At 36.1% G+C, this 24,856-nt stretch overlaps 1 protein-coding gene across 3 annotated transcripts in view; it reads left to right on the forward strand.

Moving 5' to 3' along the window:
• Positions 1-24,856, forward strand: part of CGNL1 (cingulin like 1) — a 53,828-nt gene that overhangs the window by 26,232 nt on the left and 2,740 nt on the right. For all 3 annotated transcript variants that reach the window (XM_057372119.1, XM_057372121.1, XM_057372120.1), the window contains 10 exons: positions 10,597-10,803; positions 11,116-11,220; positions 14,528-14,680; positions 15,337-15,507; positions 16,015-16,176; positions 16,966-17,055; positions 21,721-21,804; positions 22,985-23,109; positions 23,665-23,773; positions 24,641-24,804. In XM_057372119.1, coding sequence (XP_057228102.1) covers positions 10,597-10,803; positions 11,116-11,220; positions 14,528-14,680; positions 15,337-15,507; positions 16,015-16,176; positions 16,966-17,055; positions 21,721-21,804; positions 22,985-23,109; positions 23,665-23,773; positions 24,641-24,804 — 1,370 coding nt within the window. The remainder of the gene's footprint in view (positions 1-10,596; positions 10,804-11,115; positions 11,221-14,527; positions 14,681-15,336; positions 15,508-16,014; positions 16,177-16,965; positions 17,056-21,720; positions 21,805-22,984; positions 23,110-23,664; positions 23,774-24,640; positions 24,805-24,856) is intronic.

Genomic DNA, 24,856 nt, shown 5'->3' on the forward strand with positions numbered 1-24,856 from the left:
AACTAAATCTAGTACATTCTGAGAATCTATTTTAGAATGTATGTTGATGTGTGCAACTGTAAAATTATATGTATATATGTAAAAACCCAGTAGGATCCCACTACCTTGTTCTGCTCTGAGGTGAAATCTTGGGGTTATAATAAACCATGCTAAAAACCCATGGTTTTGATAGCAGTAAAAGAAACAAATGGTACAATAAGAATTACTTGGGCATGGAAACATYGCTATGCCCTCTTATCTGTACATCCATAACTCATCTGAATCTGCATCCATAATACTGTGTCTGAGGCTGGTCTGTTCACCTCAAGCAAGACACACAACAATTGGARAAGATTTAGATAAAGTGATCTAGGATTTTAAATGCCACTGGTGGGTATTTCCTCTGGCTGTCTGAGGCAGCTTTTGCTACATTGAAATAACACTTTTTTGTTTCAGWTCTAGAAGGTGATTGGTAATTGATCTAAACTGTGTACAGAGTCAAATAGTGGACTGACTGGTCCAAGTCATTGTTTCATCTTTCATGACCTAACCCCTCTCCTCCTTTCATTTTCTGCCCTCTTTTAGCATCCTTCTAAAAGCCTGGTAAGGTTCTGATTGATTTTCAGTGTGGTAGAGACACAGAGTGGGGCAAAGTGAGGGAGAATATGCAGGCCAAAATGTGATGGTGGAAGGAAAGCTTCAGGCATCCCTTAAATATGCATCATTATTGGAAGTCCTATTTTAGAACTCTGTGTGAAAAATTTGGGAGACAGATTTGGTTTGTTTTGCTCTACGTGTCTGTTCTGTGTGTGGAAAGGAAGTTTGTAATAGCATCARGCATGTTTTTAGGGCCCATTAAATGGAGTACCAAACAAATGATGGAATATTAGTGTTGTCAACAAGAATGTAAAATATGCCTCTAAAGCACTCTGAATATGTAACTTGGTGACTGTGTCTTTAAGTTCCACCTCTTCTAGTCTTTCATTTCCTTGCAATTTACTCCTCCATTTATTTGGTGGGTACATGTGTGTGTTTGGGTGCAGACAGTACCATGAGCCTGCAACTGAGTGGGTTTTATACTGTATTTAGAGTTAAGAAAGRCAAAATGGTCCTGCAAAAGTCCTGTTTGAGTTGATTATCCTACATCTGTAGGATAAACAAAAAACAATTCTGTTTTATCTGTAACAGTCATTTAACTATTGTGAGCCTTCCTCTGCTAGGACTATTTTGGTAGGTCTAGTTTGGGAAGCAGGGGTTGTTTGTGTGGTTTTTTTGGTATTTTGGTTTCTGAAGCTTGGCAAGAGCTTGCACAGCCAGCTRCTTCTTTAATGCCATCAGGAGGATCTCTGATCCTTATTAGCATAAGCCAGTTTATGTATTCAGGTGATTTGTCTTGTGAAAGTGTACGTTCATTTGTGTATGTGCGTGAAGTGTTTGGCTGTGTCAAACAGGAGGGAACAACATGAACACAGAGTTAGTTAATATTTTACTCCAATCTGTCCAATAACTTCTGACCTTCAAAAGACTGTTAGTATAAGCCAGTCTGAGTATGTCATGAGACATAGCCAGGGGGATAATATGACATTGATASAGGTACTGGTTAAGAGGTTAATACTTTCCTGGCCCTGGATTTTATAACATATATAAATGTTAGGTCATGCCTACATTGGAAAATTTTAATACGCTCTGTGTAAAAGAGGGCTGCATTCTCAGTCTTAAAATATAGGTATTTAAACCTTTCTTACATCTCATAAATGAAAACCTAAATAGTTTTAGAAGTAATATTAAGGACATGGTACTGTTTCAGTCASTGAAAATGACCTTGTAAGAAAACAAATCTTTTCTCTGAACTATCGCAAGTGAATGTTTAAAAAGTCAGTAGAATGGCTCTAGCTGAAATGAAATGATAGATCAGTCTGATTTGTTTGTAAATTTGTGCCCTTGCTTACTGAATAATCTCTTGAAGTACAGCAGAGAATTTTAGCTGGTTGCAGTGTAGCTCGCTAAGAGARGGGAAAAAACCAATGACCCTTTTAATAGGTAGCTATTAATAGTTAACTTCCAAAGGCATAGCCATGTGTTAATGCTGGCTAGGCCTCATTTTGAGATGATGAGAAGAATAAATATAATCAGTGTCAGGTAGAAAAACAGTAAGTGCATTTAGGTGCTTTTCCAGAAGCTTTGGGTTGTTTTTGTTGTTGCCTTTCTTTGGGGAGTAGGGAGGATGGGGTGCGTGGGTGAATGGGTTGGTAGCCTGGCACTCCATTTTGCTTTTAAGGAGTTTTCATACTCCTTTTGCAAAGATACGAGATTTTATTATGCATGCTCTCCAGTGTTACTCCATTATTCATCCCAGGGCTTCCAACAGCTTTAAGAAATAGTGTCTGRGGTTAGAAGTATTGCCTAGAGATGCACAGTGGGTAAAAATGCTGGAACTACAAGCAGAGGTACMAACAGAAATAAGACCTGTTATTTGCATTCATGAACTTTGAAAACTATAGATGACTATAGCCAAGTAATACTGCTTTCAGAAGCTCTCTTTACAGAAGAGCTAACAGTGATTACAATTAAAGGGTTGTCCCTATGTGGAGTTTCACTATGTTTGTCTTTTATGCCTTGGTGTCAGTCTTTGGGTGTAGAATGGTTTGTGGTTTTTTCTTTCTCTGAAAATCACCTGCATGTTACTTAAGAAAGTCTGTGTCTAGTTGTTTTATTTAAACTATTTTGTTAATATACAAAAAGAAGAGGAAAAAACAATAGAAAGATATTTGRTATCTCCATCACTGCTAACCCCCTCTGGATCATCTGGTGGAGCTGGGTAGTTCTGAATCCCTGAAGCCRCATGAGACTTTTTACATGTAGTTCAAGAAGGTAGATGAGCTCAGCATCAGTCTAAAAAGGTGTCCTATGAATCTTCAGAGCTGGTTTCAACAGCCAATGTTTTGATACCTGAAATGTCCTACACCAGGAATAGAATGAAGTGAGCAGCAACATCCATTTCCTTTTTTCAGGAGATTTTGAAAGATAATAGTGTCATTACTTAGATTCCACAATTATGAGTAGGGAAAAAATATTTGAAAGTCTGTTAAGGTTAAGTTAAGTCTTTTCCGTTAAAAAGCTCCAGTTTGTGCCTCAGCTCATTTTGAATGGAGTTTTATTCTTCAGGTATGGCTATTGAAGAACAAATGGTTAATTGGTTGAAATAGTTTTCACAGAATAACAGAATCAATTAGSTTGGAAAAGACCTCTGAGATCATTGAGCCCAATCTGTAGCCAAAAACCATGGTGGCARCTACTCCATGGCACCAAGTCCCATRTCCAGTCTTTCTTTAAACACCTTCAGGGAYGGTGACWTCAGCRCCTCCCTGATCAGSCCGTWCCACTGTCTAATCACCTTTTCTGTGAAAAAGCTCTTCCTAATGTCAAACCTAAACCTTCCCTGGCGCAGATTGTGGCCAAGTCCTCTYGTTCTGTCASTGCTCCTTGGGAGAGAGACCGAMCCCCACYTGGCWGCACCTTCCTGYCAGGGAGCTGTAGAGTGATAAGTTCACCCCTGAGCCTCCTCYAGGCTGGGACCMYCAGATCTGTCAGCCATTCCTCATCAGACTTGTGCTCCAGACCYTTCCTCAGCTCTCTTTCTCTTCTCTGGACCTGCTCCAGCCCCTCAGTGTCCTTCCTGGTTTGGGGAACCCAGAACTGGACAGGCTCAGTCAAACTGGATTCTGAAAAGAAATGTAAAGGTTTTTAGAAAAAATTGCTGACTTTTGTCTGATAAGCAGTGAATTTAGCCAAAATGTAATCGTTTTAGTATGTGGTGAATGAGATACGAAACTTCCATGCACTTTAGGTGTTCCTTTATTTTGTAAAAGGCCTCTAAGGATCCCATAGTGTGTAGTCACTGCCAAAGGGGAGTTTCACCAGCTAAAACACCAAAGTCAGCCAAAACTGTTTTTTAATGATCAGTTATGCAACCTCTCTCATATGTTTGCCAGTGTTGAGGGTGTGGTGAAAAAAAAGGTGTGGAGCCACAGAATATTTTCTGCATTCCTATCCAAAAGTATTTTTTTCTGTATTTGGGTTAAAACTGAACATTTCATTTGCATCTAAGGACCTTGTTTGTGTGTTCCATCCAGTTTCTTTGAGTTTGCACAGTAATGAGTGTGAGTGGTGKGAAAGATTTTGATGCCTGTTATCTGTTCACTGGTTGCACTAAAGTTGAGGGTAGAATAGTATATAAATATATTTGCTTTACTGAGATTTCTGCAACAAAGRTGTTGGAGCAATATTGTTTTATTTTAACTTGGTCTTGATTATATTTAATATGTTTTAAAATACTTCTGGACATATATAACTCTATGCAAGGACACAAAGTCAAGCTTTATTAGATTAATTTTGTGTTAGGCAGAACACATGAAAGGAGCAGGATGGAAGGTGAAGGAAATGTATTTTACTGGTGATGTTCCCTTGTATTTCATGGGCCTAAAACTGAAAACCAAATGCCACATGCATATAAATTCTAGCAGCTGTGACTGTGTGTCAGAGAACTAGATCTATGCTGGGTAAAACTTTGCAGATTAGGTGCACATACCAAATCAAACCATACACACACACACCCCCTCACATATATATGTATCTCTTTATATATATTTGTATATGTGTGTGTGCATACGTTCTCTCACTCTCCTCTATGAGTTAAATGCAGCTTATACATACTATTGAAAACTTCTGGAGGATTATAGAGATTTTCTCACAAACTTTTAATTCCTGACATCTTTTAAGTAATGTTATTCTCTGTCTTAAGTATAGGAAAGTAAGAGGCAGAGAGATTAGTATTGAAAGGATCCTTTAATTGTGCATATTCACACTGAGGTACCTAAGGAAAATAAGGAGCATGTAGTTATTGATCCTTTGGAAAGTTTTAGCTGAGTGAGTTGCCTCTCTTTGGGAGAGACAAGAACAGACTCCACAGATTCTCTAGGGTTGGTTTTGGGTACCTTAGGTGTGAAACTGTCCTTTCTCTTTGCTGCCTCACTCATTTCTGCAGTAAACTCTTTAAGTTCTCAAGCTGATTGACTAATCCTTTAAGCTTTAGTATTAAAATGTATGAGAACCGTTAAAAAAATCACTGATTATTGAACACTGTGGATTATTTTCTGCCATATGTGATCTCTTTTTGTGGTCAGAAACTGATTYTTTTTAATATATCTTTCTTTTAGGGTTTGATAAGTTGTTTTATTTGGTTTGAGTCCACTACTGGGCTAATAAGTAAAGTTACTGCATGTGTACTCTGGCACAATGGCAACATCACAGTGCAGAAGCTTATCTTCAGTCAGTCACAGACAACTTTGTATTGTGGGACCTTCTCTGTACATCTGTGTTTTCTTTCTTCTAGACAACCTTATTTTTCTTTATTCTCAGCCTTCTCCCAAAATTTGCAACCCATTCCAGYTCCTTTTACTTAATCTCTGTAATATCATTTTGCTGGTAAGGCTTACATAGTCTTAAATCAGGAATTTAAACATTATAAAATTGAGAAAGTATAATAAAATATTTCCTGGATTCAAAAGTAATAAATGAGAAGGTGATATGAGTGTGGTTGAAGAAGTCTTCAAATGATGTGGTTATTAAGAGAAAGGTATTGTTCCTTTAGAGAGTGAGGAGATGAATATCTGAATGTAAAACAGGCTAAAAGTAGGGAATAGAAGGCACTGAATATGCCCTGCAAAACATAGTGAGGACAGATTGAAAGGAAAGACAAAACAAATGTGAGCAAGTAAGCATAGTAAGCAAAATGCTATAGGCTATTTACTTACATAAATATAATTCTGTTATACAATGCCGTAAATAGAAATAGTAAGTTGATTTACTAAAATGTGCTATCACAACTARTAAGTAGGACCAAAAAGAAATAAGCATGTTTTATATATCATAGTGAAGAAATGGCAGAATTGAAATTCAGATATGTTAATTTTAAGATCCAAAGAGCCCACTTCAATATTTGATAAATTTCCCCTCCCTYCTCCTGTTTTCTGAGGGATTTTGATTTTTGCAGAGGTGTTTTGGTGTTTTTCCTCCCCCCTTTTTATAGYAAATGTGCCTGAATATACAATATTTCATTCCAGGTTTTGTTGTCAAGAATCTTGTTTAACCAGTTTTGTCTGTTTTGTGCTCTGTATGTTTACGTACATAATCTTCTTTAAACTTTCTGAAGAGACTGATCCACAATTCTGTGAACTAAAGTTCTCATATTAACAACATGGCTGTTAATGTTTCATATTCAGCTTAAATCATTACTTTGTGACCTTCACCCAGTTCTGTTACTGGGGTTAAATTATATAAACTTAGTTAAAATAATTGTCAAAACTTTTCCAACTTCCCCAAATGAATAAATAAATGTAAAGGATTTATGAATGGGTGCCAACGGGGTTCATGAATTGATGTAATGTCATTAAGCCTTWAGGACCATGAGTTAACTCACACTGTTTACGTGCAGCACTATAACATACAAGGTGAGAGATATGGATCCACAGCACAATCTCCCTCTGGCTTTTTCTTCATTTGTACTTACTACCTCTTCAATGTTCAATTTTCCTTCTTTAATCCTCATCACTCTAACCCACTCATTGAATGCTTTTGCAAATAGCCTTTAACTGCTTTTTTTGAGTGTGTGAGCCAGTCCCAGAATTTTCACTGAAAACACGAATCCTGGTTCATACAGACACAACCTGGCTGTTAGCAGATACTGTTGGACAGTTTAAACTCCTTTTTGTTGAAGTGCAGTATTTAATGAAGTGCARTGTGAATGCAGTATTGAATGAAGTGCAGGAGTTGCCATTCGGACTTTATCAACGTACAAAGTAATTTCACTGTAATTTCAGTGCAGTGGTTTTCATATCTTCTACTGCTGTGTTTTGTTAGGGAAATTCTACGTAGAATATAGTGAGCCATCACTGATGACCGAGTGCTAAATGGTACATATGATCTCTGCATTGCCTGCTGCCTGTGTGGGGCTGGTGGAGCACACTGCCTGTGTGGAGAGGTTCCATAGGCAAGGGACACAGCAATCCTTTTGTGTGTCAGCAGAATCCATGTATGATCTGATAGCTGCTGGCCTGAACCTTATGTAAGTTTTCAATATATGGACTGGGATCTCTCTCCACCAGGTTCTCTCCTAATGGTGCTGCTACAACATCTCTCCATACTGCATTTCTAAGCTTGTTTTCTTTGTGAGTGCTCTGCAATGATACCTGGGCTCTTTCCTATCATGTTCACCTGTTTTCTCAAGAGCAGGCCTAAAAGGGAGGTAGAAGGTAGTGTGGGGTGCCCGATAAGACTAAAGCGGAGAATAAAGGAAGGCAAGAGCTGTGGAGACTTTTGATACCTTAACTTTCTGTGGTAATGTGTTATAGGATATGCCAAAGGTTCTTATAATTCAGAAACACCATTTATACCAGTGAAAAGCTCTGCAGTACATTCTCAGTACTCTGGGGAAGAATGATTATAGCTTTTTTTCTATCTAGACCCAGCTGTGTTGTTTGACTCTTTTGGAGAAGTGATGCTGTGTGTGTTTTTTCTACATAAAGAGCATCTAAACTGTATTTGTTTGGCTTGACTTTGTTTAAACTTCACTATCAAATTGAAGATACTTTGGGATTGTTTTGTCTAGCATTTTCCTGAACARTATCCTCARGGTGATGTTCTATGCCTTACGTGTWTAGTACAGCTGTGTGAGGTAAACTGATAAGAAAGATACTCCAGTGTTTTCTTGTCTAAAACAASTTGAAAAGAAATTGAAACAATAGTGTACAGTGAAACCATATGGTGAAGAAAATTCCTCATACTCTCCTCAGAATATAAGTAAGAAAAACATTCCCTCTCCAACTACAATACAGTGCAGCTCCCCCTATATATGAAGAGAGTTTTCTACCATCTTGAAAAAGTGTGTGTGTGAAAGAAAGGAATTTTGTACTTACCATGTTAGAGAATTTGGGCAGGTGTAAACCTTGTAATGATGCCAAGGTCATTAGAGACCTGTGAAGATCCTCTGGCTAAATGCTGGTCACTCAATCAGCTGAAACTTTAGGCAGGTTTTATTTATATGTCCACTTTAGTTCCGAGATTTTAATTCTGAGATGTTAAATTAGGTTAATAAAGATAATACTCGCAGCTTGCCTTTTATGCCTCTCTATGTTTTGCATATATTCACCTAACTTCCAGCTGACATACTGAAATACATAGTGAAAAAGKAGAGTGAATAATAGTTTAGTTTAATTTTAGGGTCTGTATCCTAAGATACATACATCAAAAAGCAGACTGGAGCAGATCTCTATATAAAACTGCATCTGTGTGATCCGAACTTAATTTTGAACCTCTTAGGTTAACTCACTTTATATAGATAGCTATTACCTCTGAATTTACATATGTAGATCTGTGGGAGTTTTCTTGTATTGTTTACTTTTGTGTGTGTGCATCCATTTTTAGATAAATACTGCTTCCTCTGTTGGGAAATTAGAGCACACCATGGTAGATGTAGTGGAATCTCCAGGTCTAATGTGGGTCTACTGTGGTCCTCTCTCACTGTGCAGCCCTGTGYAGGCAGTTGGATGAAAAAGAACAGACAATTCAACATTCCTTTGACTGAACTCCCCAGCATGCCTCAGCTGCTTTCACTCAGCTCCAGAAAGGAGAAATGAGACWAAAAGGAGCCACTGGTGGAGTGCTTGCTAATTAGTAAAACTTTGCTGCATGCAGAAATTAAAAATTAAAGGAATATATAAATGTTATTGAAATTTCAGTATGTGAAAATTGAAAACATCAACAGAGATTTATTTCAGAGCTTTCAACTAGTCATGTACTTAGAAGAACAAGTTTTTTCAGTATTTTCAAAAGACCAGAACTTGTCAGCCTGCTTATGCTGCCAGTTTTTGTATAACAAGTTCATTGACCCTGTAGACAGTCTTGAGTGTTTTCTGAGTTACCGCTTTATCAAACTAATTTGCATGGTTTAAAAGCTGTTGCTTGCTAGAAAACTGTCTAGTGAGGGCACTCTTTGTAAACACKCTTTTATATAACTTGGCTTATTCTATTGGGTAATGGGAGGGGAAGATCAGRAGCAGCAATCAAAAATAGCATAAGYGAAWAAAGTATTTKTCATGCTTTCATAAAACATTTTACAAAATGGTTTATGAGTAATTTGGTAGGAGTTTTTTTGTTTTCACCAAGATAAACGCAATTCCACATGAAAAATGTTGTGCTTCAGTAATTAATGTGTAATTACTTTTTGTTGCGAGATAAAGTAGAGGCCAAAAGTATAAATGGATTGGAGAAGAATTAGAGAAATTAATGGATAATACATTCATGGAAGAAAAACAGTGAGGGCTGAGAGTACATGAGGACAGGCTTGAAGTTCTTCCTCTTTTTGTCTGTAAACATCAGCCATGGCCATGGGAGAGAATCCTGGTCTAGTCCAGTGCCCATGTCTTTCTGGTGTTCTTGCTGTTGTTTAAGGTCTTGGTGTAGAAGGCAGTGGGCCTGCACTTGAGAACCAGATCTTTGTAYAGAATATTGTTTTATATCAGCCCCTGAACGCCCAGGAGCAAGAATCACACAATCTATCTTGGGTTCTTTTATGTTCTTTGGAGGGGATTCTAAATGAGAAGTCAATGAAGAGCAGAGATTAAATCCTTCCAGCTCTTTACAGAATTAAAAGTTTATGAGTACATAGGTGGTCTGTGTTAGAAGAGTACAGATATTGTAACACTGTAGAAAGGTGTTTCCACAGTAAATGGTGGGTTTTTTAGAGGGTAAATGGTGACATGAGGATTAGCTCTGAAAAGTTATATGCTCCAGCCAGTTGCCCTGCAAAAAACCCTCAAAAATCCATTGCCACAAGTTGTGATGGTAGTTCATGATGATTTGTATTTGTGCTGACTCAGCATGGCCCAAGGCATGGGCTGGATAATCTGCAGGTAGAACTGCACCAGTACCACTGCAAGCTACTTCCAGTCCTTAGTGGGCTCTTCTGGGCTGACACAACTCTTTGTAGGACCATGTTTTAAAATAGGTGCAGGCTTTTTTTTTCCAGTAGCATCCTCCTGTCTGCCCACTGTTTTTTAGTGCCTCTTTATATTATCTGTCATTTTTTCACATTTCCACAAATAGTTGTGTGGATGTAGTGTGTTGTTTGTTAGTGCTTGTAATCATCGGTGGGGTGAGGCTGCCTAAATTTTGTGTTACTGTGGAAAACACKCTTCATAAATATGTTCTTCCTTAAAGGTCCATATGACTTTTCCATCTGTTAATTTTTTTAGTTTACTTGGTATAGTGGTTTTGCTACCTTACCTAACAATGGGATTTGGTAATTAAATATTTTGGGCAATAAAGAGGAAGATGTTAAGGTGAAAATATGGGATGACAAGCATGAAACTGTTCAGGTATCACATATTACTTTATCTGTAGATATGCCCAAGGAGAAAAAATGCTAAATATTAAAGTCTCTGTTGACTTTTAAATGTTAGATCCTAACTATATTTGCTGTGATGCCTTATGAAAATCCTGTTGGAAAACAGCATCATTCTTCTGGTATTTTTTAAACATGACATAATTTGTTTTCGCTAGAGTGCTGCTGTCCTTGCAAGTGAAAGAAATGCTGCACAAGAGGAGCGAACTAGTATAGAAAATAAAGTCAAAGAACTGATGGAGGAAAATGAACAACTGAAGAGAACAATTACTGAGCTGGAGAGGAAAACTGAGGAGCTGCGCAAACAAATTGATAATATGAAAGGAGAAGAAAATTCAGTGAAGGAAAAATTAAAGACATATGAAGTAAGGAAAAAAACCAAGCCCYTTAAGTTGTCTTCCTGTTTGCAATGACTTCATTGTAGAATAAAAACTGACAAAGAGGAGGGTGGACAAYACCATAGTGAAGGGTAAGGAAAACCAGCAGGTTGTTATGAGGCAGGATGCAGTTTGCTGATGTGTAGGAAAGGTTTTCCCATCAAAAACCTGAGTGAAAACAAATCGCAGTTTGGGACTGGGATAATCAGTGATAGGGAGAACCGACTTCGCAGCTCAGTTTACTTGTCAGATTGAAGGCCTGGCCACTGTTTCTGAATGTATCAAATTGCATCATTGCAGGAAGAGAAGCAACAATTAGAAGAAGCTTTGAAACAGGCTGAAAAGGAGGGMAAAGAATTGTTAGCAGTAAAAGCAGCTTTGGAAAGCCAGCTAGAAGATATACAGGTAAGAACAARAAGAATTTGGGTAATTTAAATTTTAGATATTATCTTTACCTGAGTCACTGTTGCCTTCTGTAGAGACATCTCATTCTTGTTGGAGTAAACTTTGTTTTTAAGTTTAGACCTCTCTTCAGTTATCAAATATCTACTGAAACCATAGCATCATGAAATTAAAATAGTTTTCTTGCTGAAGTTTTACTTTTTTCTATTTCCATGGATCTAGCAAAATTTCAAAGAGATGAATTGCCATGTAAACTGCCTAAGGTTTCATAAATCTGTTTCATTATTTTGAATGATCGTGCAGCTGAGGTTGTGTGAAGGTATTTACATATAAAAGAATAAAAWGTTGTACTTGAATGTAAACAAAAATAGTTTTAATGGACAAACATGGACATTTGCTTCTCTATTTTTATGAGCCTGTTTTATTTGCAAATGTTGCATGGGACTGGGATATTTAATCACAAAACCAGAGATGTTTAACACATATGATTAGGATTTGCAACCTCTTAAACTCTGTAGGAAATCCTCTTTCCACCTTGCTCCTTAGTGCAAGGATATGCTTTCTCTCTGAGTAGCCCAGAAATTATAGGTGTGGAGAAGGCATCTACTTCAGAGCAGTGGGGAGAGTTATTGGCARTGTTGTGTATGAGTCAAGATTGGCCGATTCAGATGGCATGAACATCCATATCTGTTTAGTAAGGAGAGGAATGTGTATAAATCTTAAAACTGTTCTTACTGACATSATATTCTGTGTCCTTAAAAGCTACAAACTTAATTTTTTTTCTCTGTAATGCACCTTTTGCATGAACCAAAGAAGTGTTGATTTCAACAGTATCAGTTTAGAGTTCTCGTAGTTTTTCTTCTAGAAGCTAAGGTTTTAAGTGATTWTATCAAGCAAGACAGACTCAAAAGTGAGGTACATATAAATTGCTAGTGACCTTTTTACAACTGATAGTTGTTTACGTTTGTTGTCTTCAACATAAATTTTCCATTAATGTCCTGAAAATCTGAAACTTGTCTCTAAGTGGATTGAAAACCAAAGAAAGACRTTGTTAACCAGCATGTTCTCATGGTTCAATTAATTATAGTAGAAAGAAAAAATAACAACAACAATAAAATACTTCTAAGTCTTTAAATTGAATGTGCTTCAAGAATATAAGATTTTAACAATATGGGTGAGTTTTACTTTCCACAAAAGGATGTTTTTAAGCTGATATTCCTTGTAACTAYATGAATAAGTGTTTCATCTGAGGCTTTTACCCAGAGTTGGTTTTTGGTGTCTTTTGGTGTCTTTTTTTTTTTTCTGTTTCTGATTTTAAATCTGTTTATCTGCCCTACCTCCCCGATTCTCCTTGTTTGCTTGTATGTATTGCTGATAGCCTACACAATCACTGTAGGGGTCCCCTGCTCATCACTGGCTTGCATTTAGCACACTCCCCTAAGAACTCCCTTCTGTCACAGTCTGACTTGACCTTCCTATGTAACATGGATCAATGCACGATGCACGTCTTCTGCATCTTGATTAGCTTTGGGTCAAGATGCTTGAAAAGTGTGTTCTTTTTTTGCTGTTTATGCATCCTTCAGGGCATCGTGCCAAATAATGCTGCCTTCAGGCAGGGTTTCCAAATTAAAGAATTCTGGGGAAGGTGACATGAGAGTCTGTCTTGACATTTTATTCACAACTTATGTCTAAATTCTGGCACACTAAATTTAATCTTCTTTCTGATTCTGCACTCTTGTCCACCGGATAYGAGCACTAACAGATCTCAGGATGTAATCAGCAGCCCTTTTGTTTAGAACAATTCAGCCTTTCTGTCTTTAGAGTTGTTCTAATGAATAATGTTGTGCAATAGGTTGATTTGGCCTTGTGTTTCCATTGATGATTTAGATGACAAACTTTGGCACTGTAGTAATGTGTATCCCGGTGGAAATGTAATTCCTGACTGTCCCATCTTGCTTTTTCACATKACACAAATTACTTTTAATTGTGGACTAGCATAAGAAAGGCAAGGACAATATGAAGAGAACAGTTAATGTCAATAGCCAAGTTTCTTTCTCCTCTGTTCTGGATTTCTAGTKAGAAAAGTTAAAACTGGTATACGTTTAATTGTAATAGATGGTTTGAATTAGTGCTTTCATCTAAAATCACCCTCTCTCTCTATATAGATATAAATTTTCTTTATGGATACTCAAGCAAGGAGTATTTTTGTAGCATTTCATGTTGTAGTATAACCCCTGTTTTAGGGTAGCTACCTCTATGTAGGGCAACATTTCAGGAAATTAAATACTTCTCAACATTTTTGCACCATTGAGAAGGGAAATTACTTAATTATTATGCCCTTTAACCATAGCATATATGGTTAGTAGTATCTGTATATGTTAGTAGCACTGTAGTATCTTAAAAAATAACAGTTATACCAACATTATGGATGGCAGTGCCAAGTAATCTGTGSATTCTAAATTAAACAATCAGAACATGGGATCCTTTCCATGGGTGAAAAATATGTAGTTTACCTTTTCATTGTGGTAGATAATGGTAGGCACCTAGAATTAGCTTTGCAGAGAATTGTAGTTTAAATGCATTCTTAGTTTTCAGTTACCAGTTGAAACAAATTACTACTTTTGTAAAGAGAACATTCAACTAATATTACTTGGAAAAATAGAGAAATATCACAATAATCTTTTAGGTTACTGTGAAAACACATAACTCCTTTTCATTTCACYCATTTTGTTCTCTTTACATATTGAATAAGAAGAATTTCAAAATTCTTCCCAAAGTAATTAATTGCCACTAACAATTGGCTTTAAATTGGCAACTGACAGGCTGTTTGCCTGATTTGCAGGTACACTGTGACAGGCCAGCCAATTCCAGTGAATAGTGCTCAAGGATTTTTGTACCTGTGGTGCACTTTAATTAGAGATTATACTTAAATTGATCATTGAAACTGTCCTAYTGGGGATTCAGATTTCAAATACTGAAAATCAGTATAGTGTACTGAAAGAGTAGACACTGAGGAAACCACAGCATTTGGATAGTTGATAGCGACTATTCCAGAGCATCATGGTTTTATTAATACCTGAGTTAAGAAAAGAGCTATAAATGGACATTGAGTTATTTCTGGCATCAGTGTTTGTCCTATACTAGCCAGAAATCAGTAACTCCAGAAACGTTTTTCAAAAAAAGCCTTGAAATTTAAGTTTATTTTGATTTTACAGCAGCTGCTGATGGTACTGTGTTAAGTAACATTTCATTGAAGGTATTAGAAAAGRTGGTCTACATTTCATAATATGTATTTTTGAATCTACTGCAGGAGAACACCCGTTGCATTTCACAGGAACGGCAACAGTTAAGTCAGCAGTTAAAAGATGAAACTCAGCAGAAGGAGMAGTTAAAGCAGATACAGAATGAAATGGAGAATGAACGATTGCAACTGARCAAGACTGTTGAGAAGTTACAGGAGGAGGTATGGGCTTACCCCACAGAGGCTGCAGGCATCTGGATATCTGACAGACAGAACTAAATGAATTGACATGTAGTAAATAATTATGTGTATTTTTAAGTGTGTCAAAGAAATTGAAATGCAAAGTTCGCTATCAGTTTATTTAAACTAGAGGCTCTTAAAAATGCTTTGAGGAGTAGAATAATGATTGGAACACCACCATCTCAAAGTAGCATTGTAAACCAGTTCTGTATAAAGAAGATCCTGGATCTGAGTTCAGTTCTAATGTACAGTACAGTGATATTTCAGAGTTTTACACCTGATTCTCAAAACAATTCTGTATCAGATTTATTGTGCCATCTGTGTGTACARCACAGACTGATGTATATTGTACAACTAATATTGACATACTGAAGTGTGACTATGCTGTGCAGTTCATTGTGTCACTCAGCTGGAAGAACTRCTGACAGACAAAAAGAGAACAGTCTTGCCACACCTACTATTAGAAATTAACCTTACTGTTTTGTGTTTGCACACTTCAGCATAGAAATTAATTTATTTGAGAACGTTTTATAAATTTTCTGCTTGAAAATACTGAGCTGAATATTGAATCTGGAGAAAAAAACCCTTTTGTTGTATTAAGCACAATAGAACCTTTTGTATATGTACTTTTTGCCCAGATGTCTGAAATGGTAGAGATCTCAAGAACATCAACTCTGGAGCTTCAGAGCCAGCTTGATGAATACAAGGAAAAAAATCGCAGGGAATTTGCAGATCTGCAGAGGCAGTTGAAGGAGAAAAACATTGAGGTAGAGAAATCACGCCTGATGAACATAAGGATGCTAGATGAGGTAATGACTMAGTGACAAATTCTAACCTTTGACCTAGAATTCAAAGCAGGTAGCTTTCAAGATAACAAATGTTTTCTATTACACTTTTATGTACATCAKGAGAGGCTGATCTCAGCATGCTTTTGAATTTCATTTTTCATGGTGGTGATCAGTGTGTTATTTCTGCTGGGGAAATGGGGTTTCCTATTTAGGACAGATAAATGCRATGTTTGACAAACAAATGCACCTAAAGTGCTATGACAAGGATTTCATTTTGAGAACCCTGCTGTGCATAATTGTCAGTGTAAAACCTGTAGTGTGAGGCATTCCATTATAAGTCATAATCCAAGTTTATTTTCTTGGTGCCATCTTGTGGATAAAACAGAAATTACTGTGAAGAGCCGGTAACTCAATGAAATTCCTGTCGTGCTTCCAGATCTGTTGTGTTTGCAGTGAGTCCCTTTACTGCCAGCATTTGTTAATAGGAAGTACACTATGGAGTGTATTACCATAATCTTATTGTTTCAGATGCGTCTGATGGAAGAAAACCTSAGAGACCACCAGAGAGCTCAGGATGAGGCAATAACAAAAACTCAGTTACTGGAACAGACTGTGAAAAGCTTGGAGTATGAACTGGAAGCCAAAAACCACTTAAAAGATGATCGGGCAAGACAGATCAAACTAATGGAGGTAAAACACATTCTTTAGGGTTTGTTTCTTTTTTGAAGAGATGAAAATAATGTTGGTATTTCACATGGATTCTGCTTGGAAGGAATYAAAATAGCTTCATGTTGTTGAAAAATCCTTGTAATATTACTGCAGGAATTATTCTGGTGTATTCTAAAGGTGATTTGTTAGCTTATCTATTKTAACAGGATGTTCTAAATTACAACTTGCTTTCATCATTTTAATTAAATTATTTTAAATTAAATTTATCTGGAATTTATCATGCAAATTTGCATTCTTTTCATTTGTAGGCCCATCATTCAGAACTTCAAAAGTATTTAAAAGTGTAAGTTCTGTTTAGCCTTYGATATCAGTTCATTTCAGGAGCCTKAATAACAWTGTGTCTAACTAACTTGTTGCARGGCTTCATAAYTGTTCAGTTCAATTGGGCTGTCATTTGACTTTCATAAATCTCTATATCATTGTATGCAGATGAAAAGAAATTTGTCTTCCAAATGTTATGCAGATATTCCAAAACAGTCTCTGGAACCTTACAGAATTTCTTATTTTTTTGAAATTGTTGGGAGTGATTAAAAAAGGAAACAAATGTTTATTTTACTTCTACCAAACAAGTTCACTCTAAAGGCTTATCTACCTGCCATCTCTATTGCTATGTTTTAAGAGAAATTGCAGTTTTCAGGCTTAGTCTTTCAGACACTTTGAGTCCTTGAAGTTTAAGGAAGAATGACCTGGTAGCAATCAGAAGAGGATGGAAAGTAGTGTGTTGAGGTTGCTTTTCTTTGTTYTACTTAGGACAAGTTATCTCACCTGGAACTTGAACTTGACGAAGAAAAGAATAATTCAGATTTGTTGTCTGAGAGGATCAGCAGATGCAGAGAACAGGTACTTGAGCAAGTTCTCCAATTTCCGCTTAATGATTCAATGAAAAAGTGTTATTAGGATCACAATCAATATTGATCAACTAGTGATTAGYAATAGGAATTATATACTGTACTTAAGCAGAGCATTAAATCCAAAMAAMCCAAGGTTTACAAACGTGAYTAAATATGCTCCCTCYACATCATCAAGACCAGTTTTTGTCTGCTTTTCTAACTGGAAAACAAACACAGGATATATATAAAGACTGAAGACTAGTAAGTCTGTTGTGAAGAGTCTCTTATAATGAAAGATGACAATTTTAATTTTACTGAAAAGTAATTCAGCATAATAGAGTCTTAATTTCAAAGGAGGAGGAGCTTAGGAAGTTGTGGAATTAATCAGTGAAATCAGTTGAACCAAGGATGCTGGACAGTCTCAACAAAGAGGAACATTTATTTTCATTATAAGTGTAAAAACTGATTTAAGGTATATCAAAGACAAGACAATGGGAAAGCATTTTACACCTAAAAACTTTTTCYAGAAGTTAATATAAGTTGACAGCCCAGAAAGAGGGCAAGAAGGATTTATTAATGGGGTTTGGCTCATGGGGCAGAAAATGTAAAGATAGAGTGATACTTGCCAARCTAAGTGAGACCTATCATAGTAACTCAAACAAGTAACAAAAAGCTTTTTGACTGTACAGTTTGAGGGAAGAAGTTGTGGAGACTGTATTATGAGGCCTCTGTCAAGATAAAAAGTGGTCTAGGTACACCCTCTCAAATAAAGGAACATTTTACCTCTGTCTTCAGTAAAGCCAGTGAATGGGCAGGTGGGGGAAAGTGCATTGGAAATGAGACCATTGAGTTGGAAATTACCAAGTCTTAAGAGAATTAGGAGTTTATTGGTTTGTAGACAGAGGCCTTAATAATATTATTCAAGATTACTGAAAGAACTGACATAAGAAATTACAGCTCCTGTAACACAGATTTATAATAAATCGGTAGAGTATCGGGCCTGATCACTGCAAAAGTAGCCAGAGTGTCCATGGCTGAGTAGTCAGGATCATGCAAATATTATATTAGGTCATGGGATGGAATACAGTGATGTGGCTGTCTTGAAATATCATGGCCTAGCCAATGTTCTTTGCTTTAGTTTAGCATTTTGAATCATGTGAAACTGATGCATAACTCATTRCAGCGTGTCTGCTGTTGTAACTCCACGTGAAGTACTGCGGCTCAAAGTAATGTCCTTGAAGTTCAGGGGACAATTAACTTTGGGGTACCCACAATGGTCTGTTCTGTTTTCTCTTTCTTCAGAAAAAAAAAGGAACCTGGTGACATTCTTTTGAATAGCTTAGCTTCAGTGAGAGAACAGAGTGCAAAATCTAAGTTTCTGTGTCTTTTCAATGAAATTGTGTGTTCCACTGAGACAGCTGGAGAGTTTAAAGTGAGGTGGAGCTCAGCTTTCTCTCACACAACCTTGAAGCACCAAGGCACCATTACAGCTTTGTTTGAACTCAGGTTACTGAGGTTCTGTTTGATTGTAATAAAGACTTTTTGCTATTGTTCCATTGATACTGTACAGACTCCAAGTCAGTGGGTGAAATGGAATGTAAAAGACCCATAATAATGTGGGGTCATGCTATTGTTAAATCAGGAAGCCTTTAATACTGGAGTCTGTGCCTGTGTTGTAAACCTGGGATAAAAGTACTTGAGTCATGGCTGCACTAGTGGGTACTATAGTAAGTTAATTTGCTAACTGAATGGAAACCTAAAATATAGTTTGGTGACCAAAATGTTACATACTGGGTAAAAGACATGTTTATTTTGAGGTCTGGAATTTCTCATTTCACACATGGCTTATAAAGGTTGCTTTGTTTTGATTTTATGCCAGAATGACTAAGCAGTCAAATTACTAAAAGAGTATTTCAGGGTCTGCTAAGCATTTATAATGACATGAGAAATTATAATGGATTTGTTTTGGTAATATCTGTATTTCTCTACATTTTTAAAACTATTRTTATAAATATGTTATTTTAACATACTGATAATGAAGTATAATACTGAAATTTCCAGTAAAAACAAATTTAAACAACTGGTTCTATTTTACATAAAGCTGAATGTTTGAATAAACATTGGCAAGGCTAACAGTTCACATTTCATTTGCCATGAAATGTTATTATTTTTTAATTTAAACACCCTTTTGAATCTGAATGGCTGCATGACACACTGTTCTCATCTCCTCTTTCCTTTTCTCAGTAAGTACCATAGCAGAGAGGAAACAAAAAAAAAAATTGGGAAAAGTGGGTCATATCCTATTAGTTTTTAAATGATAAGGCATTAGTAACTCTAGAAAGACCAAAATGGTCCAACTACACACACACACACACACACACACACACACACACACAAAAGTAGAGCACTCAGCTGCTCTGAGTCTAAAGTGAACAGGGACAGGACACATTTTAATACATGATTTTTCTTTTCCTGTGAATAAGTGAAGTGCAGTATCTCTTGCCATATTGATTTTACAAACATAATTGAAAAATCTTTAAGATACCCTCATCAATTCATGCATTCTGTGAAAATGTGAGCAAGAGTGTCGACTTCAGAGTCATTTCCAATAAACGTGAAATATAGACTTAGTAGTTCTCATGACAAATTTAGAATAAATAGAGAAGGATAAAATTGCACTGAATGCATCATTTGCTTCCTTTTGGTGAAGTGTTCCCAGCTGAGGGCTGTGTACCTGCTCTTCAGCTGGCACTGGCTGTGGGAAGCAAAGTAATAAAAATGTGGCTTTTCAATTCGGAAGTATCAAAGGGATTTGTTTAGCTTTAGCTTTTTTCTTTGTTAATAATTTGGCTTTTTGGTCACGTACTTAGAAATTGTCTAGGTATATAAAGGCATRTTTTATTTTTGTATGCACACACACGTATATACATATATATACATAGTACTTAGGCATTAACAAGAAACATAGGCTGCAAACCTGTGAGATGGTGAATACTGATGACATCTAAATTATTGTTATAAATCATATTGCTTTCACAAATTACAAACTCAATAGCTTTTAATCCTAAAGCTGGCACGAAATGACAAAGGTTTGTAAAATCTGATATTGTTGCTTTTCCCAATTCTTTGTTGTTAGCATTCTTAAAAACCCAGCTGTGATAAATGTTGCCTTAAGCTGCAGAAATAATTTATTCTTCTTATTCATACATAGAGTATGGTTCTGTAAACTGGTATGTCTTACTGCTGTGAAATAAGTGAAACTTTCTGCRCTTTTTGGCAGACAAGTGCTGTTCTTCTTTGACCATGTTAATTATGTGYTCACTACTGAAACACACAAGATAGAACAGTCTGTATCTCCTCCAGCAAGAATTSTATCTCCTGCCTTTTCTTTTTACAAGCTCTTGTATGTATTTGCATGTAGCTTCTGAACCTAATAAAATATAGTACTTTTTCTCTCTCCCATTACTTTTCTGTAAGGTTGCTTTTACCAATAGGTGCCTGAAAACAGTGGCAGTCATCTTGGAAATAATTATCCTCTAAATAATTCCTTAATTTGAATCTTGGGAAGGCTGCACAAATTTGTTACAGCCTCTGAGCACAGTAAGAGTACAGTGGAACCTCAGAGTGGTCCATTAAGCAAGTTCCTACATAAAACAAAACCCCTTTCTTCAGTTAACAGCTACATTTTTAATTAGTCATTCATTTTGCTACAAATTTAGCTTTATTTTTTCCTGTGTCTGTCTTGCTAAAGCAAYTGCAGCAGAATAAATTCTGCATAATGCCTCACATTATAACTTTTTTCATTTATTTCATCAATAAATGCATCTATTGTACACATGTGATTCTAATTTGTGTCTATAATATTGTAACATATAATATTTTACTATATAACGTATAAAACATTGTTATTATTAGGTTTCCATGTGACAATGAGAGCTTTTTAGAAATTAMCCAGCTGTTGAGAACACAGCCATATGCTACCACTGGTATTCTAGTAGCTGTTATGACCTTAGTTTTCAGGAATGCCTTCTACTCTTCTGAAACCATACTGTGACATAACATATGCAGCTGCATGGGTTGCTGCCATTATTTGTATTCATATATTAATTTCCAAGCTCCAGAAACAGTGCAAATGACTTCCTTTAAACATGAWTAACTAACAATGTGTATGTTAGTATTATGGTGTGGTTAAAAAATAAGGCCTAGGGTAAATTTTCATGTGCTGTATTTGTTTAACCTTCACATTCTTAGCATTGCTTTTGGATTTTTTGTGCAAGAATTCCCACTGACTTTCAAAAGACCTTTACTGAGATAATGCTGTAACTGAGTTAACTGAACTCAGTGTCCTGCCACATGATATGTCACTCATACAACAGCTTAGAGTTCAGTTCCTTGCTACAGAATGTATACAGTGAACATCAGCAATATGCAATGTGGGTGTGAAATGCCTAGAATGAGTAGTGGGAATAAYATGCACTTCCTGAAGCAGAAAATTTTGTCCAGGATTGTAGCTGTAAAGCTCATCTGAAATCATGTGTATGTCTTGAGTTCTGAGAAAGAACATACTCCTTATTGCATGGGTATGTGTAGTTTTTATATATACATACAAACAGTATCATATAGATAAATGTAAATTAAGTCTCTCATTAAAATATCTGTCTTCTTTCTGTAATAGATTGAACAAATGAGAACAGAGCTACTTCAGGAAAGAGCTATAAAGCAAGATTTGGAGTGTGACAAAATTTCACTGGAAAGACAGGTAATTATGTCTGATTGTAAATGCTTTGATCACTTTTGGTAGAGATGTTCTGCAAAGCCTGGACAGTACTTCAGGAACACTGTTGAAGGTTTAATTTAAGTAATGATTATTTTAGTTGCATGTTTTATTTTGTAGTAGTGAACGATTTTTTCTGCAGTTCAGTGGTCTTTGAAAGCATAACTTTCATAGRCCTTAGCTGAGATCCAGGGGAAAGCTATTTTAACAAGTCAGAGTATTATTTACATCTCAGGAACATAAAACATTGTAATGGGAATTTAGAGAATGAATTTGTACTTCACACCTAATTCGGTCCCTTGCCTTATGTGACATTTATCTCAATTGTTTGAGGAAAAGAGAATACCACTACTGGTATGTACTAGGTACATTCTTATACTTTAGTTCTGCATTATCTGTCATAGTCCTTTTCTCTGTGTTTGATTATGCTTTGGATTTCTGTAACAAAGAGCTTTGTTTTTCTGTTCCCCATGTGACTCTTTATTTGTGGCTTTGGTTTTTGTTTTGGCAACTCTTGACTCTTTATTTGTGGCTTTGGTTTTTGTTTTGGCAACTCTTTTGTTAGGTCCCCATTGAAAACCTAAATTACCTAGCCTCAGAAAAATGGAAGTGTAAATCTGAGCAAGAAGTCTGTTTTTGCAAATCTTTTTTGAATGATYTTTGAAGTAGGAGTAGCATTGGATAGTTAAGAAAGAGCTGGGGGGRAAGAAAACCCAGCTTTGATAAAGTAAAGTGGTATTGCATGTAAATAATTTCTTTGACTATTTGTTCTAGCCATACACCAGTATTTTACAGGGCAAGAACACAGAACATTACAAAAGAATTGTGTGGGGCATAAGACAGATCTGACAGAGTATTTTAAAAAAACAAATTGATGTATTAAACAGTACTGGTGTAAGAGGCTTGCATCTATCTGAGGTTTAAGAGTCCATTTAATCCTAAAAYTTTAACTGAAGCTGAACAGTAAATTCTTTTCAATAAGGCACTGTAATAGAAAAGTTGTTTRTAGTAACACTGTTTGTAGTAAACTGTAAAATCTCAATGACTTTCCATGTTTACTAAATAATGTACTGATCACCTTCTGTTTTTGTGGGGAAATGAATTCTGTTTTAAGGTGATATTTGTTAGTCTGAGCATGTATTAACCAAGTGTGTTCCAACTACAGAACAAGGACTTGAAGAGCCGAATCCTTCACCTGGAGGGTTCTTACCGATCCAGTAAAGAGGGACTTGTTGCTCAGATGGAAGCAAGGATCACAGAGCTAGAAGAACGACTTGAAAATGAAGAGAGGTAAAACCAGTTAAGATCAAAACATGCATGTTTATGTTTGTTATTATGGCCACTTGCTAATATTAAGCCTCTATTACAATTTGCTTGGTTTTTTTTTTTTTTCACTAAATTAAAATGGTTGCTGTTTCATAAAAGTATTGCAAATTTTCTTTTTGACTGCAAGCACAGTAGATGTTGTCTTAAATTTTAAAATTTGGCACAGTGCTAACATGGTTCCATAGYTCCTTATTYTAKCAATGTCTAATATCAGGAACAGGCYTAAAAATATTAACTGTACCATGAGACACCCACTTTCATATTCACTTTTTGTTTAATCTTGGAGGAGTGTACTTATGTTCCTGAATATTGCAGTGGTGACTGAAGAAATTCTCCTTAGTCATTCCTGCTTTTGAACAAATTTCTTAATATGTTGCATGGAATCACTARGTCCAAGCAGGGACCCTTAGTATTTGTTTAGTTCTTAGAAGATTGCTAAGGAATTATATTATTTAGATGGGGAGTATTTTGGTTCTTTTTGTACAAACCTGTCTTTTGTTTGTTTTGGGTTTTTCCTAGGGATAGAGCTAATTTGCAACTAAGTAACCGCAGACTTGAGAGAAAAGTGAAGGAGTTAATGTTGCAAGTAGATGATGAACATCTGTCATTGACTGATCAGAAGGACCAGGTAGAGAGAAAGACTAATATGCAAATATCTGATATTAATCCTACTAGCATAAACCATCATGTACAAAAGATATGAGAAGAATGTAGGTAGATTCTAGATTACTCTGTTGTTTATGAACTCGTATTTAGTGATATTTGCAACTGCTCTTGCATGATGTGCTTTGGTCTAGTACTAAATTGTTACTAATTTTGAAAATTATGAAAGCAGTTATAGAAGCAATGCTAATTTAAGAAATAAAGCAAAYAACAGACTAATTAATCCTGTAACAGCGCTAACAAGTAATCTGTTCTGCTACCATAAAATTTTGTTTWAAGAAAGAAGCTGTTTATTGTTAAATATAAGCTGTAAGTACTAAGCATTCCCTGATGTTCTAATAGCAATGTGCTTTACTATTACTGTGGTCTTTGTTGATTCCGGGCTTAAAACATGGTTTGTTCCAGCACATAAACCAAATATTCTGCCTGGAGAAAGAACAGTGTGTTTCAAATTTCATACATTCATTGTGGGAATGAGCTTAAAAAATCCTCTGGGTTTTTGAGATGTGTTTTGTAGTATCTGTCTGTTAAAGTTGTTTAGACACACTTATTAGTCTGTCATAATTGATAGCCAGCTCTTGCTTCACATAACATGGTCTTACTCTACCAAAGCTCTCTTTGCTTGTTCCTGGCTTTTCTTTATAAAAAAAAAATCATACCGCATTCTTTTTCTGAAAGTCTAATGCTGATTTTCAGATATTTCTGAGGCAGAGGAATACAGTGTCACTACACTGGCAAAGTTTTGTCTTTATTCTCCCTCTCATAGATGCTGGAAGAATAAAATTCCTTTATTAAAATAGTCCTCTAATAAGATGACATGTAAATATTGCAGCTGAGTTTGCGTTTGAAAGCAATGAAACGTCAAGTTGAAGAAGCTGAAGAAGAAATAGACAGACTGGAAAATGCYAAAAAGAAACTTCAGAGAGAACTTGAAGAGCAGCTAGATATAAACGAACAATTACAAGGACAGCTTAACACTGCAAAAAAAGAATTAAGGTAGGATGATTTGTCAGACTTTTCAGATCTGTATCACACCACTACTCACACG

This window comes from Malurus melanocephalus, unplaced genomic scaffold (assembly GCF_030028575.1).
Source record: "Malurus melanocephalus ecotype Western Australia unplaced genomic scaffold, MMel_1.1 scaffold_163, whole genome shotgun sequence".
Lineage (NCBI taxonomy): Eukaryota > Metazoa > Chordata > Aves > Passeriformes > Maluridae > Malurus > Malurus melanocephalus.